The sequence below is a fragment of the Caretta caretta genome, chromosome 2, assembly GCF_965140235.1.
Source record: "Caretta caretta isolate rCarCar2 chromosome 2, rCarCar1.hap1, whole genome shotgun sequence".
Classification (NCBI taxonomy): Eukaryota; Metazoa; Chordata; order Testudines; family Cheloniidae; genus Caretta; species Caretta caretta.
The window spans coordinates 198,893,435-198,919,735 of record NC_134207.1 but is presented as its reverse complement, the minus strand read 5'-3'; the positions used below and the strand labels follow the sequence as shown (position 1 = coordinate 198,919,735).

Below are 26,301 nucleotides of genomic sequence, written 5' to 3'. Positions count from 1 at the left end.
GATTTTACTCTCTTCGCCACATATCTTATTTGATATTAAGCCAATCAGTCCGCCCTTCAAAGTAAATAAAAATAAAATAAAAAAATAAAGAGTGGTAATTACTTCTATTTTTATCTTAGGCATTTGTAACCATTTGATTGGCATATTATATTAGGTGGATCCTCACTTCCCCACAGGGTAAGCTATTGCATCTATTTACTTTACAGTTACTTCAAATTCAGTTATGGGGACAGATTCTGTATACCTCTCTGGCCTCTGCATGCCACTCTGGAAGCATACAGAGGCAGTACAGCCCATAGGAAATATAGTGCAGGCTGTTCTAATGTATAATGAGGACCATTTCAACCTCTAGAGCAGCCCAGAATTCAGAAGATACAAAGGTGGCATGCAATAACTTCTCACTTTCCCTGGGTTCATAGTCAAATCCATGGTCAGAAATAGTATTATGTACAAATTTTACCTTAGCAGGATAAATAACAAATCATAATAGGTTACATTTCAGCAGCTGGATATACTAAAAATACCAACACACACACTCTGAATCTGATAATCTTGCACAGATGCACAACATTTTTGTCTTTACATCACACTTAACATAACACTTTTCCTAGGTAGCTAGCTATAAATCTAGCTTTGGTAACAAGCCCCTAAGTTCCATTGGGGACTTATAAATGCCTCCTCCTATATTGGTGTATGTACTATTCAATCACAAATACAAAATCAAGCTGAAAGAGAAGGAGGCCAAATTTCTGCTCTAAGTTGCACCACTGCCCAAATAACATTGTTCAGATACTACATGGATAAAAGCTATGTAAATATTTAGGAATAGTAAATAAGAAAACAACTTTTCTTAATCAGACTCATTTCCCATTCCCTTGGTTTGAACTTATGCCACAATTATCTGTCTCAGTTGCACTTTCGACAAAAAACGTTTTTACTACAAATGGACGATCTGCTGGTTTTGAGCTCTCAGAAATGCACAGCACAGAGTAAGTGAAAAACTTATCTTGCTTAATTTCTTTCCTAGTTTTCAGGTTTAACAATATTATTGTGAGTTTTACTTTTCCATGCAGCTAACAGGTAGACCCAAACCAATCAATCTGGCTCAGGTTAAGTCACATCTGCTATAAGAAACCCCATGTGACATTATTCCCAAAGCTGTAAAATATTGATAAGTGTGTTAAACATGGAATTAATTCACTTGTATCTGTAGAGATTCAAACGGAATATATACATAGGTATACAACCATTTATATTGTATGTACTGATACACATACATAAATATACACAAGTATCTGCAGGACAGGCAAGCATAAAAGATGTAGAACTATCTAGGGATATCTATTCCACACATTACACTTAACATTCAGGATTGTCAGACTCAGAAACTAGAAGAAAAGAGATACAGCGGGTGAGACAAATGCTCCCTCTCTCTTTCCTGTTTTCATGTTTGAAAATTCTTTTGCAAGTTATAAATAGTGGTAAAGATCTCAGGGAGAAGAAAACAACTCTGAGATAACAATATACTGTACTTTTGAGTAGTTCTGCAGGAGGAACTGAACTGCTGAGGCAGATGCTACTCTACCTCCCCCACACCCATAGGTTGACAGGACTCTTCTTCCAAAGGAGAAGGGAAGGATTTTTTTGTCGACAGGGAAGGATTTATTTATTTATTTATTAGTACCTGACAAAAGAATCAGTATTGAAACATATGGCAGTTTTATATATCTTCATACAATGCTTGTCTAGATTAGGAGAAGAGTGTGGCTTCTCAGGGCCCCTCTTATCCAATGACATGCACTTTGAAAAGTAAAGCACCAGCCCAGGGAGCAAAAGACACTCTCCCAGCAGTATCTTGGCAGTAACACTGGTGGCAGAGGCAAAATCCAACTGGACTCCTCCTGAACCCTCTAGACGATACTGTTTGGTTGGCTGTTTTTGTTTTTTGGAGGGGGAAGCGGGCGGGAGGGAAATCTTCCTGGGGCATCAGGCCCTATACAGCCCTAGCTCCAGGCCTTTGAGCTTGGAGAAAGTATAGCAGCATCTACTGGGAACAAAGACTCCCATGGCAGGAGCCTGCCCTCACATTCCCCAGACTCTTGTGATATCACCAGACTGCTCTCTTCAGTTTAGAATTAGGATGTTATTCTAACGTCCTCTTACCCAGTCCCTCACAATCTTCCAGCTACTGGGCTCAATCCCATTCTCCAGGCCTTTCTACAGCCTTCCTTCCTCTCCCCCACTCAATGTCTTTTTTCCCCTTTCCTTTGTCTTGTCTATTCCCTTGCTATTTATTCATCCTAATTACCCATTAAAAACCAAAACAAAAAAGTAATTAACATGACCTTTACCAACAGTGACTCTGCTTTTATGTTCCATCCCTTTGTCCTGCCACTTGTCCATCTTGTCTATTTAGATTGTAAGGTCTCCATAACAGGGGTAGTCTCTTACTATGTGTTTGTAAAATAGGGCCAGATCTGAGTGGAGCCTTTAAGCATTACTGTGCTACAAATAATTAATAAAAACATGAAATCTCTCTGCTCACCAAGTAGACGTCAACCTGGTTGTGTGAGCTGTAATTCTATTAGCACCTTTGGATAATTCGGTGTTAGATTTCAGAAAAACCATTTTAAAAAGGAACTGGTTACCATAATATGAATAAATATTACATAACAAATTTGAGATGCCAAAAAGAACTTGTATGACTTGTCTTGCTGTACCTAGTATAATTTAATGGCAGCCCTGTTAATGCTGCTCCTTCTGAGTTTAATCATTTTGTGTCCACAGTTTTCTCTAGAGCAGGGGTTCTCAAACTTCATTGCACCGCAACCCCCTTCTGACAACAAACATTACTGCACAACCCCGGGGGGGAGGGAGGGGGGGGCGCGGTGGCGGCAAAGCCTTAGCCCGCCCAAGCCCCACCACCCTGGGGTAGAAAAGCAGAGCCAAAGTCCCACCTCCCCAGGCTAGGGGCAAAGCCAAAGCCCAAGGACTTCAGCCCCAGGCAGGGGGCCTGGAACCTGAGCCCTGCCATCCAGGGCTGAAGCCCTTGGGCTTGGACCCCGAGCCCTATCAAGTCTAAGCCAGCCCTGGCAACACCATTAAAATGGGGTTGTGACCCACTTTGGGGTCCCAACCCACAGTTTGAGAACCGCGGCTCTAGAGACTCAAGGATGAGACAGATTTGACACCTATTTGTATCTCATCCTAACTACTGAGATCTTTTTTCAGTGTGAATGAATGAGTTTCACCACCTTTTCCACTTCACCATGGATGAATAGAGTTCTGGATCCGTCCAAATGAGAGTGCTTTGAGAGGAAGCTGAAAGTCTCCTCATCCTCACAGGAGAGCAGAGACAATAGCTTATGATGCCTCCTTAGAGCCCTCGGGAAAGAGGGGCTGCACCTCTTAACTTTGTAGAGCTTCATATGTTTCTTAATTTTAGACCCTGTAGCAGCTACGCTATGCTCCTTTGATTTTTGGAACTCTTCAAGGAGGAATAAATAATTCTAGACCATGTAAAGCTATGCAGTTTAACTTTTTAAAGATAACTGCTAAGAAATTTGTCACAAATCGGGACCATTAGGGTGGGGGTGTTTCCCCAGTAGGAAAATGGAGAACTGATCCTCCTCCAAAATCAGCAGCATGTTTAGATAGTGAATCACTTTAAATTTCAGAGCTGGTTGGAGGAGTTCCTGTCTGTACACCTTCCTTCTGTTCTTCTCAGAATGTATCCGTTTTGAATTTGATAGTGAACATGTAGATATTAATGTTAAGGCCCTCCCTGGGCACTTGAAGCAAAAGGAATGAACCACCAGAGTCATTTCAGGGGTTCCAATTGGTACATTTTATCCCCCATGTAGTGAAGGTTGAAGCTGGCCACTCAGGGTAGGATCTGTGGCGGCGGAGCCTGGCTTCCAATGGTGTCCAAGTACCAAGAGATGCCCCACAAATGCTGAAATTCTCCCCAAACTATGTGGTTGTCTGCTGTGGCGAGAGCTGCTAGCTCTGCTGCTCAAGTTATGAGAGCAAAACAATGGCCCTTTAAATCCCCTACTGCTGCAACCCACAATGATAGAATAAAGTTGCTGCTTCTATCCATCTCCCCAGCTTTGCGCCCTATTTCAGTAAAGTCCTTCTCCCAACCAGACTGCTGCTGCTATGCTAGGGGAGAGAGAAACCGAAACATTTGGCAAAAATTAAAGAGTTTTTTTAAAAGGGGAAATCACAGCTGAGCTCAGGAGAGCTTCATGATGAACCTCCATAGCTTCCTGCTTCCTGGCAGGATCCTAGGGTGTGCAACATTGTTTAAAGAACTCAAGACATCAGTAAGAGGCGTCTGCTAGCCAATACATACATATATATACACACACACACACACACACACACACACTCCTCTTGCTGATGTCTTGAGTTCTTTAAACAATGTTACACATATATAGATATATCCCATGAGGAGTCTTCTGTCTATTCTCTATCTAAAAATGAGGCAGGTAAACTCATCAAGTATTGAATATGAAATAGTAGGCACCCAAAGAAGACAACAACATAAATAAATAAAGACTATCAGTATACTAGATTTGAGCATATGTTGTTTCAAAATGTTGCTAAACAATGCTTCTCCTGACCTATTTCAACGCATGCATGAACAAACTATAAAAGCTTTCAACATGATATTCTGGAATAAAACAGCCACAACAGTAATTTCATCATTGAAATGACAGAACACCAGGAAAACTGTAAATTTAATAGAAAAACTCACCTGAGTTAAAGGTTCCACTGATCCAATGTACGTATCAGGACGGAGGAGGATATGCTCAAGTTGAGTCTTTTTCTGATAAACTCTCTCAACTGACATCTTCTTTGAACTATCATTTTTACTAATGTTTTCTGACTCTTCTTTTTTTGAAGCATTGTTCTGATTATCAAATAGAGTCTAAAAAAGAGAATGAGGCATATTACTAACAATCTAGTTCATAAAGCTAACAATTCATCTTTATAACTCTCTAAAGCTGTAACCAAATCTTGACTGCAGTTTAAATTAATTTAGAGATTCATTTCAAATTCAATTCTTGAACTCTGAACACTGGTTACAGAAATAATTCAGCATATTTCTAGATGGTTTCCATTCTAATTCCCACAGCTTTTATACCTCTTTCAACATACTCGTCGTGTGATATATTAAGATAAAACAGCATTTACAAAAGGAATACTTTAAATTAGGCTTCTTTCTGTTTGTGAGATAAGGACACTGAATTTCAATTGTATGTTTAAATGTATTAACTCTGAACTCATTCAACTAACACTACTCTAAACAATGAAAATCATAGAATCACAGGACTGGAAGGGACCTTGAGAAGTCACCTAGTCCAGTCCCCTGCACTCAAGGCAGGACAAAGTATTATCTAAACCAGAGGTGGGCAAACTACGGCCCGTGGGACCGTCCTGCCTGGCTCCTGAGCTCCTGGCCTGGGAGGCTGTTCCCCCTCCCCTGCAGCCATGCTGCCGCACGGGCAGTGAGGCTACGAGCTCCTGCCGCTCTGAGCAGCATGGTAAAGGGGTGGCAGTGGGGCATGCGCAGTGGTAAATACATTCGGTAGGCGGTCCCGGGGGGCAGTCAGGGGACAGGGGGCGGCTGGATGGGGCGGAGGTTCTGGAGCGACAGGGGTCGGGGAACGGGGGGGGTTGGATAGGGCGTGGGAGTCCCGGGGGAGGGGGGCTGGTTTGCAGCATGGGGTCCCAGGAGGGGGCAGTCGGGGAAAAGGAGCGGGGGGGGGGTTAGATGGGGGGCAGTAAGGGGAGGGAAGTGGGAGGGGGCAAATAGGGAGCGGGGGGCCAGGCTGTTTGGTGGGGGGTGGGGGGGAACAGCCTTCCCTACCCATCCCTCCATACAGTTTCGCACCCCGATGTGGTCCTCAGGCCAAAAAGTTTGCCCACCCTGATCTAAACCATTCCTGACAGGTGTTTGTCTAACCTGCTCTTAAAAATCTCCCATGATGGAGATTCCACAACCTCCCTAAGCAATTTATTCCAGTGCTTAACCACCCTGACAGCTAGGAAGTTTTTCGTGATGTCCAACCTAAACCTCCCTGGCTGCAATTTAAGCCCATTGCTTCTTGTCCTAACCTCAGAGTTAAAGAAGAACAATTCTTCTCCCTCCTCCTTGTAACAACCTTTTACGTACTTGAAAACTGTTATAATGTCCCCTCTCAGTCTTCTCTTTTCCAGACTAAACAAACCCAATTTTTTCAATCTTCCCTCACAGGTCATATTTTCTAGACCTTCAATCATTTTTGTCACTCTTCTCTGGACTCTCTCCAATTGTCCACATACTTCCTAATATGATGTGCCCAGAACTGGACACAATACTCCAGTTGAGACCTAATCAGCGCAGAGTAGAGCAGAAGAATTACTTCTCATGTCTTGCTTACAACACTCCTGCTAATACATCCCAGAATGATGTTTGCTGTTTTTGCAACAGCATTACACTGTTCACTCATATTTAGCTTGTGGTCCATATGACCCCCAGATCCCTTTCCGCAGTACTCTTTCCTAGGCAGTCATTTCCCATTTGTATGTGTGCAACTGATTGTTCTTTCCTAGACGGAGTACTTTCCATTTGTCCTTACTGAATTTCATCTTATTTACTTCAGACCATTTCTCCAGTTTGTCCAGATCATTTTGAATTTTAATCCTCCAAAGCACTTACAACTGCTCCCAGATTGGTATCATCTGCCAACTTTATAAGTGTACTATGCTATTATCTAAATCATTGATGAAGATATTGAACAGAACCGGACCCAGAACTGATCCCTGAAGGACCCCACTCGTTATGTCCTTCCAGCATGACTGTAAACCACTGATAACTACTCTCTGGGAATGGTTTTCCAACCAGATCAATACATGTATTCCTTTAAATTTTGGTGTGGACTCTTAGGCCCTGATCAATTTCAGCGGGGCTTCAGAACAGGTAAAAGTGCTGTCCTGAACAGGAATGCCTTCTGGAATTTAGGCCTTAAAGCACACCAAACATAATTTACACATCCTGTTTAGCTCACTGAGTAATTAAGGCTGGATTCAACCCTGGTTTACATTGGGTTTACGAAGAAGCTAAGCTGGATGCAGGACTGTCAGCAGTAAAATAGGTGGTGAGGCTCCGATGACAGAAAACAGACACAACCTCCAATCCGTTGGCATAAGGAGAGGACAATCAAATCATAGTTGTAACTTGAACGATTCACAGTACTGGGAGGGAGTGGGAGGAAGAGAAGTATGGCCAAGTCTTCCAGTAATGTGCTAATTAAGGGCATCTACCAAAGACCAACCCCTGGTTAAAGCTAAACATTTCCTTCCATCACCACCCTCTTTTTCACTAAGAGGGTGGTGAAACACTGGAATGCGTTACCTAGGGAGGTGGTAGAATCTCCTTCCTTAGAGGTTTTTAAGGTCAGGCTTGACAAAGCCCTGGCTGGGATGATTTAACTGGGAATTGGTCCTGCTTCGAGCAGGGGGTTGGACTAGATGACCTTCAGGGGTCCCTTCCAACCCTGATATTCTATGATTCCCACAACATAAACTCCAAAGGAGAGGTTAAATCCTTTTAGAGCAGCAGCTTTAGTGAAGCACCTCTCTGAGTCAGCCAAGGCAAATCTAGTGAATGATCAGACACAGATATTGTATGGTGTTTATCCTTATTTGTACATAAGGATTATTTTAATTGGAATCATCCACAAAGATATCTGGGGCCATATTACACATTTGCCTGACTGGCAGAGAAGTTAATAGGAGACATAATTCTGGCAACATTCTCCTGTATATGAAACAGTCCTCTCTCACAGCCAATTCACTGATTTAGAAGCAACTGTTGATATAAATATTAAAAGTATCAATAAACCAACAGGGCCAACAACATGTTTTCTGAAAAGGGAAGGGAAGGAAGAAAGAAGGGAGTAGGACTGTGTGGGTGATTCCAGAAAGGAAGTTTACATAAAAGGAAGCAAACACATTTCTCCCTAACCGGTTTGACAATACAGACACCTGGGCTCCAATTCTAAACTCAGTGCAGCTGTGGGAGGACAGACCAGGTGAGACTACACTATCTTTGTGCCCTTTCCCACCCATGATTCTGCAGCCACATGAGCTATAAAATAACACAGCCCAACAGCTGCTCTAACTTACACTCAACTATCCTAAACCCAAAGAGTCAAATACAATGGCTCTCCAGCCATGCCCCCAAGCCAAAGGCAGTGAAAGAGGGTGGCATGCAGGTATTCTGCTATCTCTATGCCATCCAGGGAATCCTCCTGTGTCAAAGGAATTCCCAGTTGGCTCGTTCAGCTAGCTTTATGGAGAACCAGTTTAAAGTGATCCCAGTAAAACCCAGCAGCAGGACCCTAAGTGCTGAATCACAGTACCCAATAAGATTCTGTATTTGACTACATCAATTACTTAATACTTTATGGACATACCCTATAATAGCCTGTGACAGGGTGCTGGGAAAAGGGTTGCAGTTTCAGCCCTCCATCACACCTGCTCCTCGTTAGGAGAATAAATTAGAGTGGGCTGGAGGTAACCTAGCCCTAACTGGGGAGGCAGAAACAGCTGCTACCTAATTAGCTTGGGGCTGCATAAAAGTCTCAGGGGAAGGAAACCAAGGAAGAGCAGGACTAAAGGGGAAAGGCAAGGAATGGAAGCAGGGAGGTAGCTCTCCCTCGCTCCTGCTGATAGTGAAGGGTTACTTGTATGTGGCGAAATGGTGGTGGGAACAAGCCTGAGAATAAAGTGCACCAGTGGTTACAAAACCCAGGGTGACTTTATGAGCCTAACAGAGGCAGAAGCCAAGGGGGCCCTGCCACACTCTGTTACATAGCCCAACAAAAGAGATGTGATTTCTAAAGGTGGTGTAGGTAGTGCCTATACTGAAGTGTTCCAGCAGCACTACTGTAGCTCTGCTGCTGTAGTATTTCGAGCATAGATATGCCCTCAGAGGCCAGAGCTGGCACTCCTTTATGTTCCAGTGATCTTTGGCTGCAGGACTGGGACCTTGAGACTCTTGCCAATCAGCATAAGGGCTTGTCTATATGAGAAACTATTACCCATTGTATTGGCATAGTTAAACCTATAAACAGTAGATTCTGCTTAATCGTTATCCCAATATTAACAATTGTCACTTAATAGCAACATTTGCCAGGAACTGATCCCATCCCATTGACTTTACTGTTCATGGGATTCTGATATTGGCAACAGGCACGCTGCTTACTAACACCTTTTTTTGGAAAGCGCAGGTTTGCAGGGCTGCAGCTAGGGAAGGAAACACTAGGGCTGCACAGTACTTCACCCTGTGCTCTCCAACCTATATCCTGCCCTGGCACTGGGGCGGGATCAGTACTTTCCAGCACCTCTTTCCCTGGCTGCAGCAACCTCCTCAGGTTGGGGACCCACTGCTGACACAGAAGGTAACAGGCTGGGGTGCGCGTATCTGTGCCCAACAAGGGAGCCCTTGCCGGAGTCCTGGGGCTGCAGGCAGGGAGGGGAGGCTGTGGCCTGCGCAGCAATGGTGAGGGGGGCTGTAGCCCAGACACCAGGACTTTCCATGGGGAATGGGGATCCTGGGGACCCACAGAGCTGCACAGTACCTTTCCCTGTGCTCTCCAGGCTATGTCCTGCCCTTGCATCAGGAGCCCAGGTTCTGCATGTCACAGTCCTTCCTTCTCTTACTTCAGTCCTACAGGCAGGTTTGCTGGGCTGAAGCCAGAGAAGGAAGTGCTGGAACATGCTGAACAATGGTCGCCTGGCACTTTGTAGAGATGCAGTCAGAAAAGGCATGTCCCAGCACTTCCCAAGCTGCAGCTCCAACTAACCTTCCACTTATTGGCAATTTACAGATAATAGCAACTTTTTGCTGGAAAGCAAGAGGTTGCTAATAAACAGAATCCATTGTAGCTATATCGGCATAACTTCCTGTGTGAATGGCTCTTATTCCAGAACACAAAAGTTTTTTTTGGATCATCTTAAATCCCTTCCAAAAAGAGATGATTATCCCCTCCCGCCCTCCTCCAAAAAGATACACATACTGAAATAAGATTGTCAAGATGGTGAATTATAACAATATAACTATATTGGTTTAAATTCACACCTTATCTTGTACCACCATAACCTTCCCATGTAGACGGACCCTAAATTAAAGTAAGCTAGTTTACTGTGGGGACTGGACTAACTTCAGGGGATGCTTAAATTTGCACCGTCCTTCCTGAGTTGGGCCAAAGTGCAGGGAGGATAAAAATCAATTATTTTTTTTAGCAAATTGGATTTTTTTTATTTAAATCAGACTTTTTTATAAAATGCTTTTTGAGGAAAAAAACCTATCTTAATTAAAGCTCAAACATATCTCATCATGGAATAGTGATTATAAATTATATAGTATGAGACAATATATTCATGTAATGTTTAAAAGAAGTTTTGTAAATGAATTCCAACAATTCATGGATTAGGGACCCAATATTATGGGGTTTCAGGGGCTTCTGTATAGATTATTTAGGTTAATCTTCCTATCTACCCAATGGAACTCAGTGCTCAGTCTAGAAAAGACCATCAGAGATGCTTAGTTTTGCAGTTCTCAAACTGTGGATTTGTGTCTCCAGAGATAACATGCTTGCTAACAGCAAAAATGTTTTAAATAAATAAATAAATAGAGGTGAGAAATAACAGACCCCAACCCTATTGTCCCTCTGCAAATTTGTGTACACAGAGTCAATCCCTTACCTCTCTCTAAAAATGCAAAGTTTCAAAAAGTTCAATGAACAGAAGATTGTTGGGGGCGGAATAGATCTGGACAAGGAGAAGAAGTCTGGAAATAAATGTGAGAAGGAAGTGACAGGCAAAAATGAAACTGTTTGAGCAGCATATTCTAGAAGTCTTGAGGTCTTTCTGAGTGTGTAGCCTTCACTGACTTGAGATCTACCATACCATTCTCTCATTAGAAGGGAAAATCTATAATGGCAGCAGGCCGTAAAAGAGACCCAGTTTGGGAATATTTTAATGAAGTTCCTCTACCTGGGGGGTAAGACAGGGATGTGTGCAAATTGCAAACAGTGCAACAAAGAAATGCAAGGCCTGGTTGCCCGAATGAAACAACATCATGAGAAGTGTTCCTTCTCAGGAAGAAGCTGCATTGAAGATGATGAAAAGAACATGTCTGAACATGTAGGATCTTCTGGTTGGTAAACTTTTTTATTTCATACTTCTTTCTTAAGGACTGCCTGTCTTCCTTCTGGACTATTCTTGAATTCTCATGTTTGAGCAAAAAAAATATAGTTGTTACTCTTTGGTACTATCACTTTATATGCAGTTGTGATAAAAAATAAATAGCTGAAATAGGCAGATCTTCCTTTTACAATTTCACCTTTAAAGTAGTACCGAGTGACAGTGAATGCAATGAGCAATACTAAATGAGCAGTATGGTAATAATAATTAAATAACTGCATTGACTTATTTTGTTTAGGAGAATCCATCCTCAACATACAGGATTCTGAAGACTCTCCTTCGAGAGCACCTTCATTTTCTATAGTTTCAGAGTTATCTGCCAATGATAGTGTTTCAGTCATATCATGTATATCACATAGCCACAGTATATCACCTGTAGCAAAAAGAAAAATCTCCATCATCCAGAAACAACCACAGATCAGTTTGTAGTAAGAACCAGCAGATTACAAAAAGAGGTAATTGATGAAAAAATTGCCCAGTTTGTTTATGCAACAAACTCTCCTGTCTGATTGAGAATCCACACTTGATTAACATAGTTCAGTTATTAAGACCAGGATACAGTCCACCCAACAGAGTAGATGTCGCAGGCAAATTGCTGGATAGAGTGTATGAAAGAGAATTAAGCAGTGTGCAAAAGGTCTAGCAGTTAAAATTGTTAACCTGAGTCTTGATGGGTGGAGCAATGTCCACAATGATCTTGTTGTATAAGCTTGTGCGACAACAGAAGAAGTGAATGACTTCCTTACAGAAACAACTGATACATCAGGAAATGCACACACAACAGAATACTTACAAGAAGTAACAGTAAATGCTCTAACAAACTGTGAAAAAAAATTCAGATCTCTAGTACGCAACTTGGTCACCGACAATGCTGCAAATGTATCCAAGATGAGAAAAAATATTTAGAAGAGAGTCCCAAGCTAACAACATATAGTTGCAGTGCTCATTTGATGCACCTCCTAGACAAAGACTTCAGTGTTCCAGAAATAAAGGCTAATGTTGTTGAAATTACAAAATACTTCCGTAACAGCCACTTTGCAGCAGCTGCTCTGAAAAAAGTGGGAGGAACCAAGCTAACTCCCCCACAAGACGTGCAATGGAACTCAGTAGTGGACTGTTTTGAGCACTATATCAAGAACTGGCCTAATCTGATGAGTTTGTGAACAAAATCTTGAAAAAACAGATGGCACTGTCACAGCCAAAGTTCTCAACATTGGGCTTAAGAGAAATGTTGAACACATGCTGAGTATCCTGAAGCCTATTTCTGTAGCCTTGAACAAAATGCAGGGAAATAGCTGTTTTACTGCTAAAAGAAAAGGAGTACTTGTAGCACCTTAGAGACTAACAAATTTATTTGAGCATAAGCTTTTGTTAGCTACAGCTCACTTCATCGGATGCATTTTATTGCTGACGCTGTTGAAATCTGAAAGGAACTGACTTGAGATCTTAAAAAGAGAAATATGCAATGAAAGAGTTAAATTACATGCATTAAAAAACCAAATGGGACAAGCACGATCTCCAGCTCATTTTCTTGCAAATATTCCCAATACTTGGTAACAGGGTCAAATCTTAACTGCTGAAGAAGAGGAGTTGGCTATGACATGGACATCCAGCAATCATCCCTCCATAATGCCAACTATAATAAACTTCAGGGCTAAGTGTGAACCATTCAAAAAATGTTTGCTGATGATGATTTAAAGAAAGTCACACCACTGAACTGGTGGAAGTCACTTAAGCACTTGGATTCAGAGACTGTTGAAGTGATAATCTCACTTTTAACAGCAGTAGATTCTTCTGTCAGTGTAGAAAGAATATTTTCTTCCTTTGGACAAATTCATTCCAAACTGAGAAATTGTTTGAGACCTGAAAAAGCAGGAAAGCTTGTTTTTCTTTTCCAGATTATGAACAAACAGGAAAATGAAGGTGAAGACTACTGAGTTAGCTACAGAAGCCAATATTTTAAGTTTCTCATGTTGACCTGGCTGACAGTCAATTTAATTTTTATTTTAAAAAAAAATTCATTAACTATTTTAGTTAAAAACAATTTTAACAAAAACAAACCTGATTTTAAAAAACCTGAATGTTTAACTACATTCAAAAATTCATATGCTTGTTTTGTTAAAATATTATGTTTGCTGAAGAAAAAAATCCAGAATACATAAACATTGTTTTAGTTAAATAAAACAATTTAAATGTCTGTCTGGTGATGTTCTCCTCCTAATACAGCATGGCAAGAAAATCCTCCAAATATTAATGATTAACCTGTTGAATTGCAGATAGTTCACCTTCCAATGACTTCATAAATATCTGCTTCAATTACCTTTGCTAAATGAAATAACCAAGCAATCATTCATTTTCTGATATAGCTGTAAAACTAATCTGAAAAGCTTTCAAAATAAATCACTTTTAAAATGTATAGTGTGTAACTTCTAAAAATGAAACCTACATCTGTCTCTGAATTGTGAAGAATATGTATTAAGGGTATAACAACCAACAAGAATTCACTTTTAATGTAGAAATCCATGATTAAATCGAGTCTTCCTGACTAGTGATTTAAATCAAATCCATCCTGCCAAAGCGTGAAGAAATTCCATTTCCAAAGGCCTGTGTCTCCGACAGGCTAACATCAATTTTCCTTGGATAGTCTATGAATCCACCCAAGCCATTGCTTCTAGAAAAGTAATTGCTATGTAATTCTAGAAAAATCTATTTTCATATCTGCTTTTCCCTAGATGCCTCCTTCTATTATACTTCAAGTGAAAAGATGTTGCAATGCTGTTTTTTCTTTATTCACGTCAGGCAGTACTAAAGACCCGTCAACATCTTTCAATGCTGCATCCAATTGTTCCCAAGAAACCAATGGTCACTCTTCAATAAGGAAATCAGATTTGTTTTGGAAGCTACACTGCTTGTTGTTAAAGGATTAAATCACAAAATTTATCTCTTAAAGAATCTAGTTGTACTGCATAACGTACTTCTAAACTAAAAACTAACTAACGGGGTGGGTGGGGGGGGGGTGGGAGAGTTGGCTTTTCTGGCCCTTTCTTCTGTACTTTTTCCTAAGCTTCTACCTAGGCCACAATCACTCAGGAAGCATAAGTGCAATGAATGGCTAGATACAAGGCCTTAACTGAGGTTTTGTAGACTTTAGGTCTATAAAGGGACTATAGCTAGTCTTCTCTCATATCTGTGCAGGACACAGAATCTTCTCTGGGGTGGTACAAGACTTTGGAATGAACTCCCCTAGGAACTAAGGACTATCACAAATCTCACCATTCTGCTCCAAGTGAAGGCACATTTCTTTGACCTTCCTTTTGGTAATACAAACACGTGGCATCAGTATATTAAACACCTTACCAAACCAAGACACTTTACTCCCCTCTCCCTCTGAGGATGAAAGAACACACAACATGAGACAAGACATGTAGTCATGTTGCTTAATGCACAACTAGACGGCACTCAGATACTATCTGATATAACAAACGTATACAGAACAGAATATCACCAATTAGTCTTTTAAGCAGGCATTAAGGGACTGATTTTCCCAATTCTTTGTTGTCCTGGGGTCCAAAGATCCATTACAATGAGGTTTTTACAGCAGTGATCCTTCAAGGTGAGAAGCAGGATCACTTTTAAAAAAGGGCACCCAAAATTAGGTAAATTATATGACCTTCATTTTATCTTCCCCTGGGCATTGACGTATGGAGAAGACATCTATTGAAAAAAACCTGTCATGGATAAAGACTGAGTGATCAATATGTAGATTCTGAGTACTGTAAATCCTGGCAGCCACATGGCCACCTAGCAGATCTCATTACAGGACACATGACTTCTCTCCTCTGAGACTGTCAGTGCTTCTACAGATTGGATTTTGACATTTCACAGAGGGAAGGATTTGCTTTAGGAATAAATGCTATGATAGTTATGAGGACTTCATGTCTGAATCAGAAATACAATATGACGTGTCATTAGAGAAAGCTCCCAGCTTCAAAATTCACCATACTGAAGAAAGTAATTATCAGGAAGTCTATTTCAATTAATGGAAAATACACTGACACCTGCCACAAGGGTTCAATTGGGTAGCAACCTACAGGACGAGAATGAAAATCCAAGGATGTGCACTCAATTCCTATGGGGTTGGAATTAGAAATGATACCATCAGGGAGTATTTAATGTTGCGCTTTGTACAAAATTTCTTGAACATTCTGAGAACACTATAGTACAAAGATTTGATCTTTTATTTGGACTTCTTCATATATCCTCTTGGAGGAATGCAAGGCTATGGTTCAGTTGTTTAATATGGTAGTTAAACCATGGACTTTGCTTCACCCAGTAGAATGTTTTTTTGTTGACTTCGACTGGTGCTCTGATTTCTATTGCTGGCATGGTCCTGGGAAGCAGTGAAAGAGGTTGGAAGACACACAGAAGTGACATTATCCAAGTCTCCAGTAGTGTTGTAGCCAGGTCAGTCCCAGGTTATGAGAGAGACAAGGTGGGTGAGGTAGTATCTTTAAACGAACCAACTTCTGTTGGTGGAGACAAAAAAAGCTTTCAAGCTGCACACCCACCTTGTCTCTCTCATTATCCAAGTTTGTAGGAGATCATTCAGGGAGAAGCCATAGGGCACTTTATTGCTTTTTCAAATGCAAAGAGGTCAATCACCAATTCATCAAACTGACTCACCAAGAATGAAGATACATGTGTGTACAGATTCCATTCTGCTTAATGCAATATGCCATGTAAGCCTGGGTGTTCATCTTTCCCTTGATGGGCACTGCAGAGAGATAAGAAACTTGGCTCTGCCCAGAACAGGAGAAGCTGACTTTCTCTCTGGAGTGAGCTGATCATGTTCTTCCTCATGAAAACACCATCAGAGATATTGACTGTCATGACCAGAACAAGCCTTACCCATAGAAATAAGAGTACTCCCAGATCTCAATAAATTCCACCAACAGGTACGGTTTTCTTTCTGGTACCTATTCCCTGAAATCAATCGGGAACTGAATGAGCCCTCTCCATTACCTTCAGTTAGCATCTGACATAAGGATTGTTCACTAATGAGAGGATCCCTTCAAAAATTTGCTTCTCTGCATTCACCAGCTAAGAAAGCGAAGAATAGACAAAAGGACCTCTGCAAACCGATGTGATAGGGTGAGGTGTGAAGGAGATAATTATTGGGAGGGAATAATTACTGGAAAGGAGTTACTGGGTGGGCTTCATATGAATTCTTAATAATTATTACCAGTCATGTTTATTACGGTAGTGCCTAAGGGACAACCAAGAATAGGTCCCCATTGTGCTAGGCACAGTATGAACAGAGACAGTCCCTATCCTGAAAAGCTTACACTCAATATAGACAAGGCAGACATAGGGGAGGGAAGGGGTATTAACACACAAGCAGAGTAAATATTGTGATGGAAGCAAATGTCCTGTTAGTTCTATAATTTTTTTTCAGGGGGAGAGGGTGTTACTTAGGAGGCGATAAGCTAAATGGCAAGAAAAAGGTTAGGGAAGGGTGACACAGAGGTCAGGGAAGGGGAGAAGAAAGGAATGGCAGGTCTGGAGTGAACCTGAGGTGAAGAGATTGGGGGGGGGGGTGCGAACAGCTAATCAGCACAGGGCAGAGAAAATCCAGTCAAAAACTATAGAAAGTTCTCTGAAATGTCTAAAGTTTCCTGCTTTGGCTGCTTCTGCAGATGCTACTCCCAGCTGGAGTCTGTGGCTGGCTCCTATCTGCTGTTTTCCCCCAAAGGTCCCATGAGGGAAGGGAACCAGGCACCACCTCAGTCCCACTAGTGGGGGAATGAGGGTGTCCTTCCTGCACAGGTCTGGGTCCAGTGGGATGCTGGGAGAAAAGACAATGAGATCAGCATTCCCCCCCCAACAGGCTTCACTGAGAACTGTACTTTCGTTTCTGTGACATCACTTGTTCCCTTTATGACTATCTTCATCTTTTGTTAACATTCTTATGAGATAAGATCTTATGCCTAATAGGGGTCATCCTCAGCATACATCCATGGTTTACTTCGCAGGTGCCCTGTTTGTGTTTGTCAGGAATACACCACACTCCAGAAACTGTCTCACACTGTATTTTTCAGCTTTCTGCAGAGCCCTGATCAGCAGGGCATCAATTTCCTTTTTCCTTGAAGTCAATATTAATACTACCATGATCCTGGAAAAGACCCTGGGAGCATTTGTCAGATCAAGTGGTAATGATATCCTGGCATTTTCCTGGGCTGTTTGAGATTAGAAGTGGGATAAAACTGTGCCTGTGATTCTTGCACAGCTCCATAAAGTACCACTCCAGGCGATGTCCGGTGACCTCATTTTAACTCAAGATGCAGGTAGTCATTTGCTCCAAAACTGGGGTCTAACTCCAGACAACACTGGTGGGAGTCATGTAGATTGCACTGAGGCACCTGAAGACCACTACTGACCTCACCACACCACCTGATATATTCAAGCTACTCCTCAGGCAATGTACACACTACAGCTTAGGTCAGTATAAGTTATGTCGCTCAGGGGTGCGTATAAGCCACCCCACTAGAGCGACGTGAGTTCCACCGACCTAAGCGCTGATGTGGACAGCACTATGTCACTGGAAGAGCTCCTGCCAACATAGCTACCACTCGGAGGGGCTGGAGTAGACAGGAGAGCTCTCTCCGGTCAGCTTAGAGCATCTGTACTAGCAGCAGTGCAACAGTACAGCTGCATCAGTACAGCTGTGCTGCTGTAAACTCTGTAGTGTAGCCATAGCAGTATTCTCTCTTGTACTTGCAGGACTTCAACTTGCCATGTGATCTGTATTTCTTTGTACAGTATCTGGTAAGAGCCAGGATTGTAAATCTACTTTTCCAGTGATCCATGAATAGCCTCAACCTTCAATAAAGTTTCAGCATGAAGGGAGCTGGGAACTGAGCTGCCTGAGCATCTTATCTCAAGACAAAGGAGTGCATGAAACAGATGTGTCCCATTATCTTTTTTAGGGAGAAGTATTTCAGCTCTAAGATTTGTTTAGGTTGAGAGAGAGAATACTTGCAACAGTAACCACCCACATTAGCACTGCCTGTGAAGCCCTTTGGCAGAGGCCTGCGCATGAAATCTTTTAACATGGGGAAACCGGTATGCAGGTTGTGACCACACAAGACTTGACAGGAGGAAAACCCTGACCCAGTGGCTGTGCTGCAGCCCTCATCTGCCTTCACAGCTGCAGAATACTAAAAGGTCCTCTATATGCACCTGATCAACAGTTGGGGTCTTGTGAAGTTTAGACCACAGTTAGTCGAGCCTACCCTCAGACCTCCTCACCAAGGTGGACCCTACCAGGAGTATTAAAGCTCCAGACAATGTGGTTCTTAGGGTCTTTAGTCCACGAAAGCCTCTCCTCCATGCCAACACCTATGTCTCCTCCAAGGTTACACCTGTCACTTCTGTAGGAAAATCTGCAGGGCATGAATTGGGCTCCTCAGCCACTTAAAAACCCACCAATGAACCCCCTTGGCAAACATTATCCTCGCACTGAGGGATAGCCAAAGAAGAAGACCTTGTGAAAGCATGTGGAGCACATCAAAGTTTTTTATTTTTGTTGATGTTATTCTGATGTCACTAGACAGTGTTTACACCCAGGGAAGGGAGCTGAAATGAAATGAAAACTCCTATACAGTAAGAAGGCCACTTTCAGAGAAACAATATGCTTCATTAGAAACACCAAAGATGGCAGTGTTTACTGTTGGTAGTGACATCAGGTTGAATCTGAACCAGTGCAGAATGGGGCCGTATAAAATAGATGTTAAGGGCCTAGAAATAATTAAATAATGGGCCAAAAAGATCGATCGATCTCTCTCTCTGCCTCTTGTTGTTTTACATCTGGGCTGCCCTCCCTCGAGTTATTCCTTGGTGAGCTGTGGCAGGGAGGAGAGTGAGGTGGTGGTAAGGCATAGCAACAGATGGAAACAATCTGGATATTACAGCATAGCTACCTACCACGGCAACCAGAGTAACAGCCCAATACCTCCCTAGTCTTTGAGGTATGGCAGGAAATTCCTATTCGTCTACTATATCTTCCCAGGGAAGATGGGGAAGGATAAATAGCTATAGTTAGACCAGCCACAGAGGTGCTAAGCATACTTTCTCAGTACTCTACCTGAATATGTCTGTCTTCTGTTTCGTTTTTAATATTATATATAAGGCCCTACTTAACTTGTGATATTGCAGATTCTGCAATATTAGGTTTCCACTGCAATTTTGACAGCAGAAGCCCTGCCATGCTTGGGGCTGACAGTAGGAGCCCCAGCTGTACCAGGGCTGAGAACAAGAACCCCCACGACCCCACTCTAAGCTCCGGGCAGCTGACAGCAGGAGCCCCCCCAACGCCAGGCACCCTCTCTCAGCCCCAGGCAGCCGAGAGCAAAAAATCACAGAAAAGTAATAATGGACTTTATTACCGCAAATAATAAAGTCCATTATTACTTTTCTGCTATTTTCCTGGCTTGCCTGCAACTCAGACACAATTCTTTGACAATCATCCCGCAATTCAAGTAGGACCTTAATTATATATTACTTGATCCCCTAACTGTAATTCAGACAGCTGGACTTGCTTGCCTGCAGAGGAAGAATTTCCTTTTTTTTAGCAAGTGCATGCACCGAGACAAATCAGCACAGATCTTTGGCTTAGTCTTTTCTGCATTAATCCACCATGATGCACTCCATGAAGATGAGCTGTGCTGATTTTAGCTTCTTTGTTGTGTCCAGTGCCTTCCATCACATCCAGAGGGGAAGACACAGTAGACCTCCACTGTCAGTGGCTGCTGAGGTACAGTCTGGGCACTTAGATGTGATTTTCCATCTGGCTAGCTGCCCCTCTGATGTTATTCTGTTCACATACATGGGAGAAGGGGAACTGCTTGCCCCTGAAGTCAGCTATTCCAAACCTGCCTGCCTCTTTGAGTGGTGTGTGGGGACAGAAGGAGCAACCTTGTGTTGACTGGGCTAAGGCTTTCTTGGCCTAGCTCTCTCCCTAAGCTGCTGCAAACACATCAGAAGAAAAGCAGAGAACCAGGTAAGTCTCCCCAAAAGGCAAACGTAGCCCTAGGAAGCCCCAGGGAGAATCAGTCACATTACTGAGCCAAATTGTTCACCAGAAATTTGAAATAAAAAGGTTGGAATTTTCCTCAAAAAACCTCTGCATAGAAGTCTGATTGGGCACACCTGCCACTGTGCAGACAGATAAAGCTGCAGATAATTTCAGGAAATTGTCCATTTCACTTCTGTCAGTGACTGACAGGTCTGGTTCTTCTCCAAGTTGCAAGCCAGCTAAAGCACTCATTGTAACACAGCTGCAGACCTTAATACAATAAAGAATATCTTTGCCATCTGTTCCCCCAAACGAATCAAAGGCACCAGTTCTCATCAGAACCAATCAGAATTAGTTTGGAGTTTCCAGCCCAAACTATTCTGGAGCTAGGGAAGTTAGGGGGAAAAACAGATCAAGCACTGAGCAGCTCTTTTTTTTTTTTTTAAGACCCATTTCTCCCTACTGTTGTGTAGTATTTGCCTCATATTCAGAGGGGGAAAACTCTATTTTATTCCCATAAAATTTCTATGATACTGGTTTAGAGTTAGCAAAGTTTAGTAAAGGGGGCTAGGCATTAAAGTCAGACTTAAAATACTAGCCTAGCCTCCCCTTCCCTGGGAGACCCACTGTAAATTACTGAATTTTATGAAGTAGCAAGTAAAACAAACATGACAAGAATAAGGCATCACATCATCTTTGAGAAGTGAAAAGAGGCCACCCTTTTGTGCAAATTAGCATGGTTCTACTAGAACTGTTTTCAAACTGAAGAGTGTCATGTATATTACGAGCAATTACATGCCAAAGGTACTTTATCAAGAAGTTATTGAAGCAACAGCTCCACTACGATTTGGCACACGTTTCAACAGACAATCATAACACTTTTCAGGTTCCACTCCTTTGAGTAAAATAATGTGAAGCACGTGGCTAATGTCTCTTCTAGACAGGATCATCACAAGACATATTTTAAGGTCAGTTGTGGGCACTTATGAAATTACATTGATAATTCACAAATGGTAGATTTAAAACAATCAGTAGCTAAACTGTATCCAAAAAAGAAAGTTTATTGTGACCACTAGAAACACAGGTCACTCAATATTAAGGTGCCATTCAGGTCACGGATCATTAGGTAACGATTTAATGAGGATTCCATTAGAATTTATTTTTTCCTCCCATATAATTAAATCTCTTTGGATACTAGCACTCATGTTAATTTGAAGGACTTAAGCTGTACTCAAGCAAAATTATTAACAGCCCTGGTCTACACTACGAGTTTAGGTCGAATTTAGCAGCATTAGATCGATTTAACCCTGCACCTGTCCATACAACGAAACCATTTTTGTCGACTTAATGGGCTCTTAAAATCGATTTCTGTACTCCTCCCTGATGAGGGGATTAGCACTTAAATCAACATCGCCGGGTCAAATTTGGGGTAGTGTGGATGCAATTCAACGGTACTGGTCTCCAGGAGCTATCCCACAGTGCTCCATTGTGACCGCTCTGGACAGCACTCTCAACTCAGATGCACTGGCCAGGTAAACAGGAAAAACCCCGCGAACTTCTGAATTTCATTTCCTGTTTGGCCAGTGTGGCAAACTGATCAGCACAGGTGACTGTGCAGATCTCATCAGCAGAGGTGACCATGGAGTCTCAGAATCGCAAAAGAGCTCCAGCATGACCGAACGGGAAGTACTGGATCTGATCACTGTATGGGGAGACGAATCCTTGCTATGAGAACTCCGTTCCAAAAGACGAAATGCCAAAATATTTGAAAAAAATCTCCAAGGGCATGAAGGACAGAGGCTATCACAGGGACCTGCAGCAGTGCCGTGTGAAACTTAAGGAGCTTAGGCAAGCCTACCAAAAAACCCAAGAGGCAAATGCCCCCTCAGGGTCAGAGCCCCAGACATTCTATGATAAGCTGCATACAATTCTAGGGGGTGCCCCACCCCTGTACGTGGACTCCTGCAAGGGGCGGTGGGGAGGGAGTCTCACGCAACAGGGATGAGGATTTTGGCGACAGGAAGATGAGGAGGAGGTTGAAGATAGCGCACACCAGGCAAGCGGAGAAACCGTTCTTCCTGACAGCCAGGAACTGTTGATCACCCTGGATCCAATATCCTCCCAACCCAGGCTTCCGGACCTTGAAGGCGGAGAAGGCACCTCTGGTGAGTGTACCTTTGTAAATATAATACACGGTTTAAAAGCAAGCGTGTTTAATGATTAATTTGCCCTAAAGACTTGGGATGCATTCGCGGCCAGTACAGCTACTGGAAAAGTCTATTAACATGTCTCGTAATGGTGCGGAAATCCTCCAGGGACATCTCAATGAAGCTGTCCTGGAGGTACTCCCAAAGCCTTTGCAAAAGGTTTCTGGGGAGGGCAGCCTTATTGCGTCCTCCATGGTAGGACACTTTACCACGCCAGGCCAGTAGCACGTAGTCTGGAATCATTGCATAAGAAAGCATGGCAGCGTATGGTCCCGGTGTTTGCTGGCATTCAAGCAACAACTGTTTTTTATCTCTCTCTCTGTTATCCTCAGGAGAGTGATATCATTCATGGTCACCTGGTTGAAATAGGGGAATTTTATTCAGGGGACATTCAGAGATGGCCATTCCTGCTGGGCTGTTTGCCTGTGGCAGAAAAGAAATCATCCCTACTGTTAGCCACGCGGTGGGGTGAGGGGTAAAGCAATCATCCCAGAGAATGGGGGGGAGGGGTGGTTAGTTGGGTTTGTGCTGCATATTAATCCAAAAAATCAGCCCCTCCTTTTAAATAGCCAATGTCCCTTTTTCAATTTTAATGTCCCTTTTTTCCTCCCACAGCTGCACGTTTCAACGCTGCAACTAGCATCTCTGTCCCAGAGGCTAGCGCAGATAAGAAAGCGAAAAAAACGCACTCGCACTGAAATGTTCTATGAGCTCATGCAGTCCACCCGCACTGAAAGAGCCCAGCAGAATGCATGGAGGTAGACAATGGCAGAGTCCAAGAAAGCACAAAATGAACGTGAGGACAGATGGCTGGAGCAACAGGAGAGGTGGCGGCAGCATGATGAAAGGAGGCAGGATGCAATGCTGAAGCTACTGCAGGATCAAACTGATATGCTCCGGCGTATGGTTGAGGTGCAGGAAAGGCACAGACCACCACTGCAGCCCCTGTGTAATCAACGGCCCTCCTCCCCCAGTTCAATAGCCTCCACACCCAGACACCCAAAAACGAGCCCACTCCACCCCACCCCCGGGCACCCAACTACTCCACCCCAGAGGACTGCCCAAGCAACAGAAAGCTGGCATTCAATAAGTTTTGAAGTGCAGTGTGGCTTTGTCCTTCCCTCCTCCCCCACTCCTCCTGGTCTACCTTGCCAGTTATCCCCCTATTTGTGTGACAAATTAATAAAGAATGCATGAATTTGAAACAATGACTTTATTGCCCCTGCAAGCGGTGATCGAAGGGGGGAGGGGAGAGCGGTTGGCTTACAGGGAAGTAGAGTGAACCACGGGGGCGGGTTTTCATCAAGGAGAAACAAACAGAACTGTCACACCGTAGCCTGGTTTTCAAAGCTTCTCTGATGTGCAGCACGCCCTGCTGTGCTCTTCTAACCGCCCTGGTATCTGGCTGCGCATAATCAGCAGCGAGGCGATTTGCCTCAACTTCCCACCCCGCCATAAATGTCTCCCCCTTACTCTCACAGATATTATTACTGCTTGCTGTGTGCTCCACAATGGGAATATTGGTTTCGCTGAGGTCTAACCGAGTCAGTAAACTGCACCAGCGTGCTTTTAAAACATCCAAATGCACGTTCTACCACCATTCTGCACTTGCTCAGCCTATAGTTGAACAGCTCCTGACTGCTGTCCAGGCTGCCTGTGTACGGCTTCATGAGCCATGGCATTAAGGGGCAGGCTGGGTTCCCAAGGATAACTATACGCTTTTCAACATCCCCAACGGTTATTTTCTGGTCTGGAAAGTAAGTCCCTTGCTGCAGCTGTTCATACAGACCAGAGTTCCTGAAGATGTGAGCGTAATGTACGTTTCCCGGCCATCCCACGTTGATGTTGGTGAAACGTCCCTTGTGATCCACCAGTGCTTGCAGCACCATAGAAAAGTACCCCTCTCAGTTTACGTACTGGCTGCCTTGATGGTCCGGTCCCAAGATAGGGATACGCGTTTCGTCTACGGCCCCACCACAGTTAGGGAATCCCATTGCAGCAAAGCCATCCACTATGACCTGTACATTTCCCAGAGTCACTACCCTTGATAGCAGCAACTCAGTGATTGCATTGGTTGCTTGGATCACAGCAGCCCCCACAGTAAATTTTCCCACTCCAAATTGATTACCGACTGACCGGTAGGTGTCTGACGTTGCAAGCTTCCACAGGGCTATCACCACTCGCTTGTGAACTGTGAGGGCTGCTCTCATCTTGGTATTCTTGCACTTCAGGGCAGGGGAAAGCAAGTCAAAGAGTTCCATGAAAGTGCCCTTACGCATGCGAAAGTTTCACAGCCACTGGGAATCATCCCAGACCTGCAACACTATGTGGTCCCACCAGTCTGTGCTTGTTTCCCGGGCCCAGAATCGGCGTTCCACGGCATGAGCCTGCCCCACTGCCACCAGGATGTCCAAATTGCTGGGGCCCGTGCTTTGAGAGAATTCTGTGTCCATGTCCTCATCACTCTCGTCACCACACTGCCATCGCCTCCTCACCTGCTTTTGCAGGTTCTGGTTCTGCATATACTGCACGATAATGCGCGAGGTGTTTGCAATGCTCATAACTGCCGCGGTGATCTGAGCGGGCTCCATGCTTGCCATGGTATGTTGTCTGCAGGAGAGCAGAGTGACAGCAGAAGCGGTCGTTCAATGACAATGGTTTGCAGACCTACTGCACCATCTGCTGCCAGGACACAACAGCTGAGCTGGCTGCATGCTTGCTGTGTTATTGCGAGACAAGAGCAGCCAAGCAGAGCTGCAGCGGAAGCGACTCTGTGAGACCACCAGGAGAACAGAGTGGCAGCGGAAGTGGTAGCTGATGACCTGTGAGGTGGATTTATGAAAGCAGGAGAGCAGAGTTGCAGCGGAAGCGGGAGCCCTTGAGAGACAACATGGAGAAATTCGCTATGGAGACAAGAGCAGGAGAGCAGAGTGGCAGCGGAAGCGGTGGTTCAACGATGACAGTTAGCAGTCCTACTGCACCGTCTGTTGAAAACAATATGGCGCCCACAGGGAAAAAAGGCGCAAAACGATTGTCTGCCATTGCTTTCATGGAGGGAGGGGTGACTGATGACATGTACCCAAAACCACCCGCGACAATGTTTTTGCCCCATCAGGCATTGGGAGCTTAACCCAGAATTCCAATGGGCGGCGGAGACTGCGGGAACTGTGGGATAGCTACCCACAGTGCAATACTCCGAAAATTGACACTAGCCTTGGTACTGTAGACGCACTCTGCCGACTTAATGCGCTTAGTGGGGACACACACAATCGATTGTATAAAATCACTTTCTAAAAATCAACTTCTATAAATTCAACCTAATTCTGTAGTGTAGTCATACCCACAGTTATATCTAATTCTAAAAGTAATTGCAAGAACATATGTGCAATATATATGTCAAGTTTTAGAACCCTGCGTGAATGTGCACTAGTTCAAAGACTAACCCTGGAAGGTAGAGGGAGAGACAAAAGTTCTGCAGTAATACACCTTAGCAATAAGCCAGCCAGAGAGCAAGCTTAAGGGAGAGTCTGGGCTTGTCTACACTACAAGTTATGTCGGTATAACTTATATTGCTCAGGGGTGTGAATAAGCCACCCTGCTGAGTGACACAAGTTACACCGACCTAAGCACTATTGTGGATACTGCTGTCGGTGGGAGAGCTTCCGACATGCCGCTGACATAGCTACCGCCTTTCACGGAGGTGGTTTTATTATGCCAACAGGAGAGCTCTCTCCCATAGGCATAGAGAACATCTTCACC

General features: G+C 43.5%; 1 protein-coding gene across 3 annotated transcripts in view; it reads right to left on the bottom strand.

Moving 5' to 3' along the window:
* Positions 1–26,301, bottom strand: part of TOP2B (DNA topoisomerase II beta) — a 132,630-nt gene that overhangs the window by 87,696 nt on the left and 18,633 nt on the right. For all 3 annotated transcript variants that reach the window (XM_048838565.2, XM_048838566.2, XM_075125738.1), the window contains exon 2: positions 4,763–4,936. In XM_048838565.2, coding sequence (XP_048694522.1) covers positions 4,763–4,936 — 174 coding nt within the window. The remainder of the gene's footprint in view (positions 1–4,762; positions 4,937–26,301) is intronic.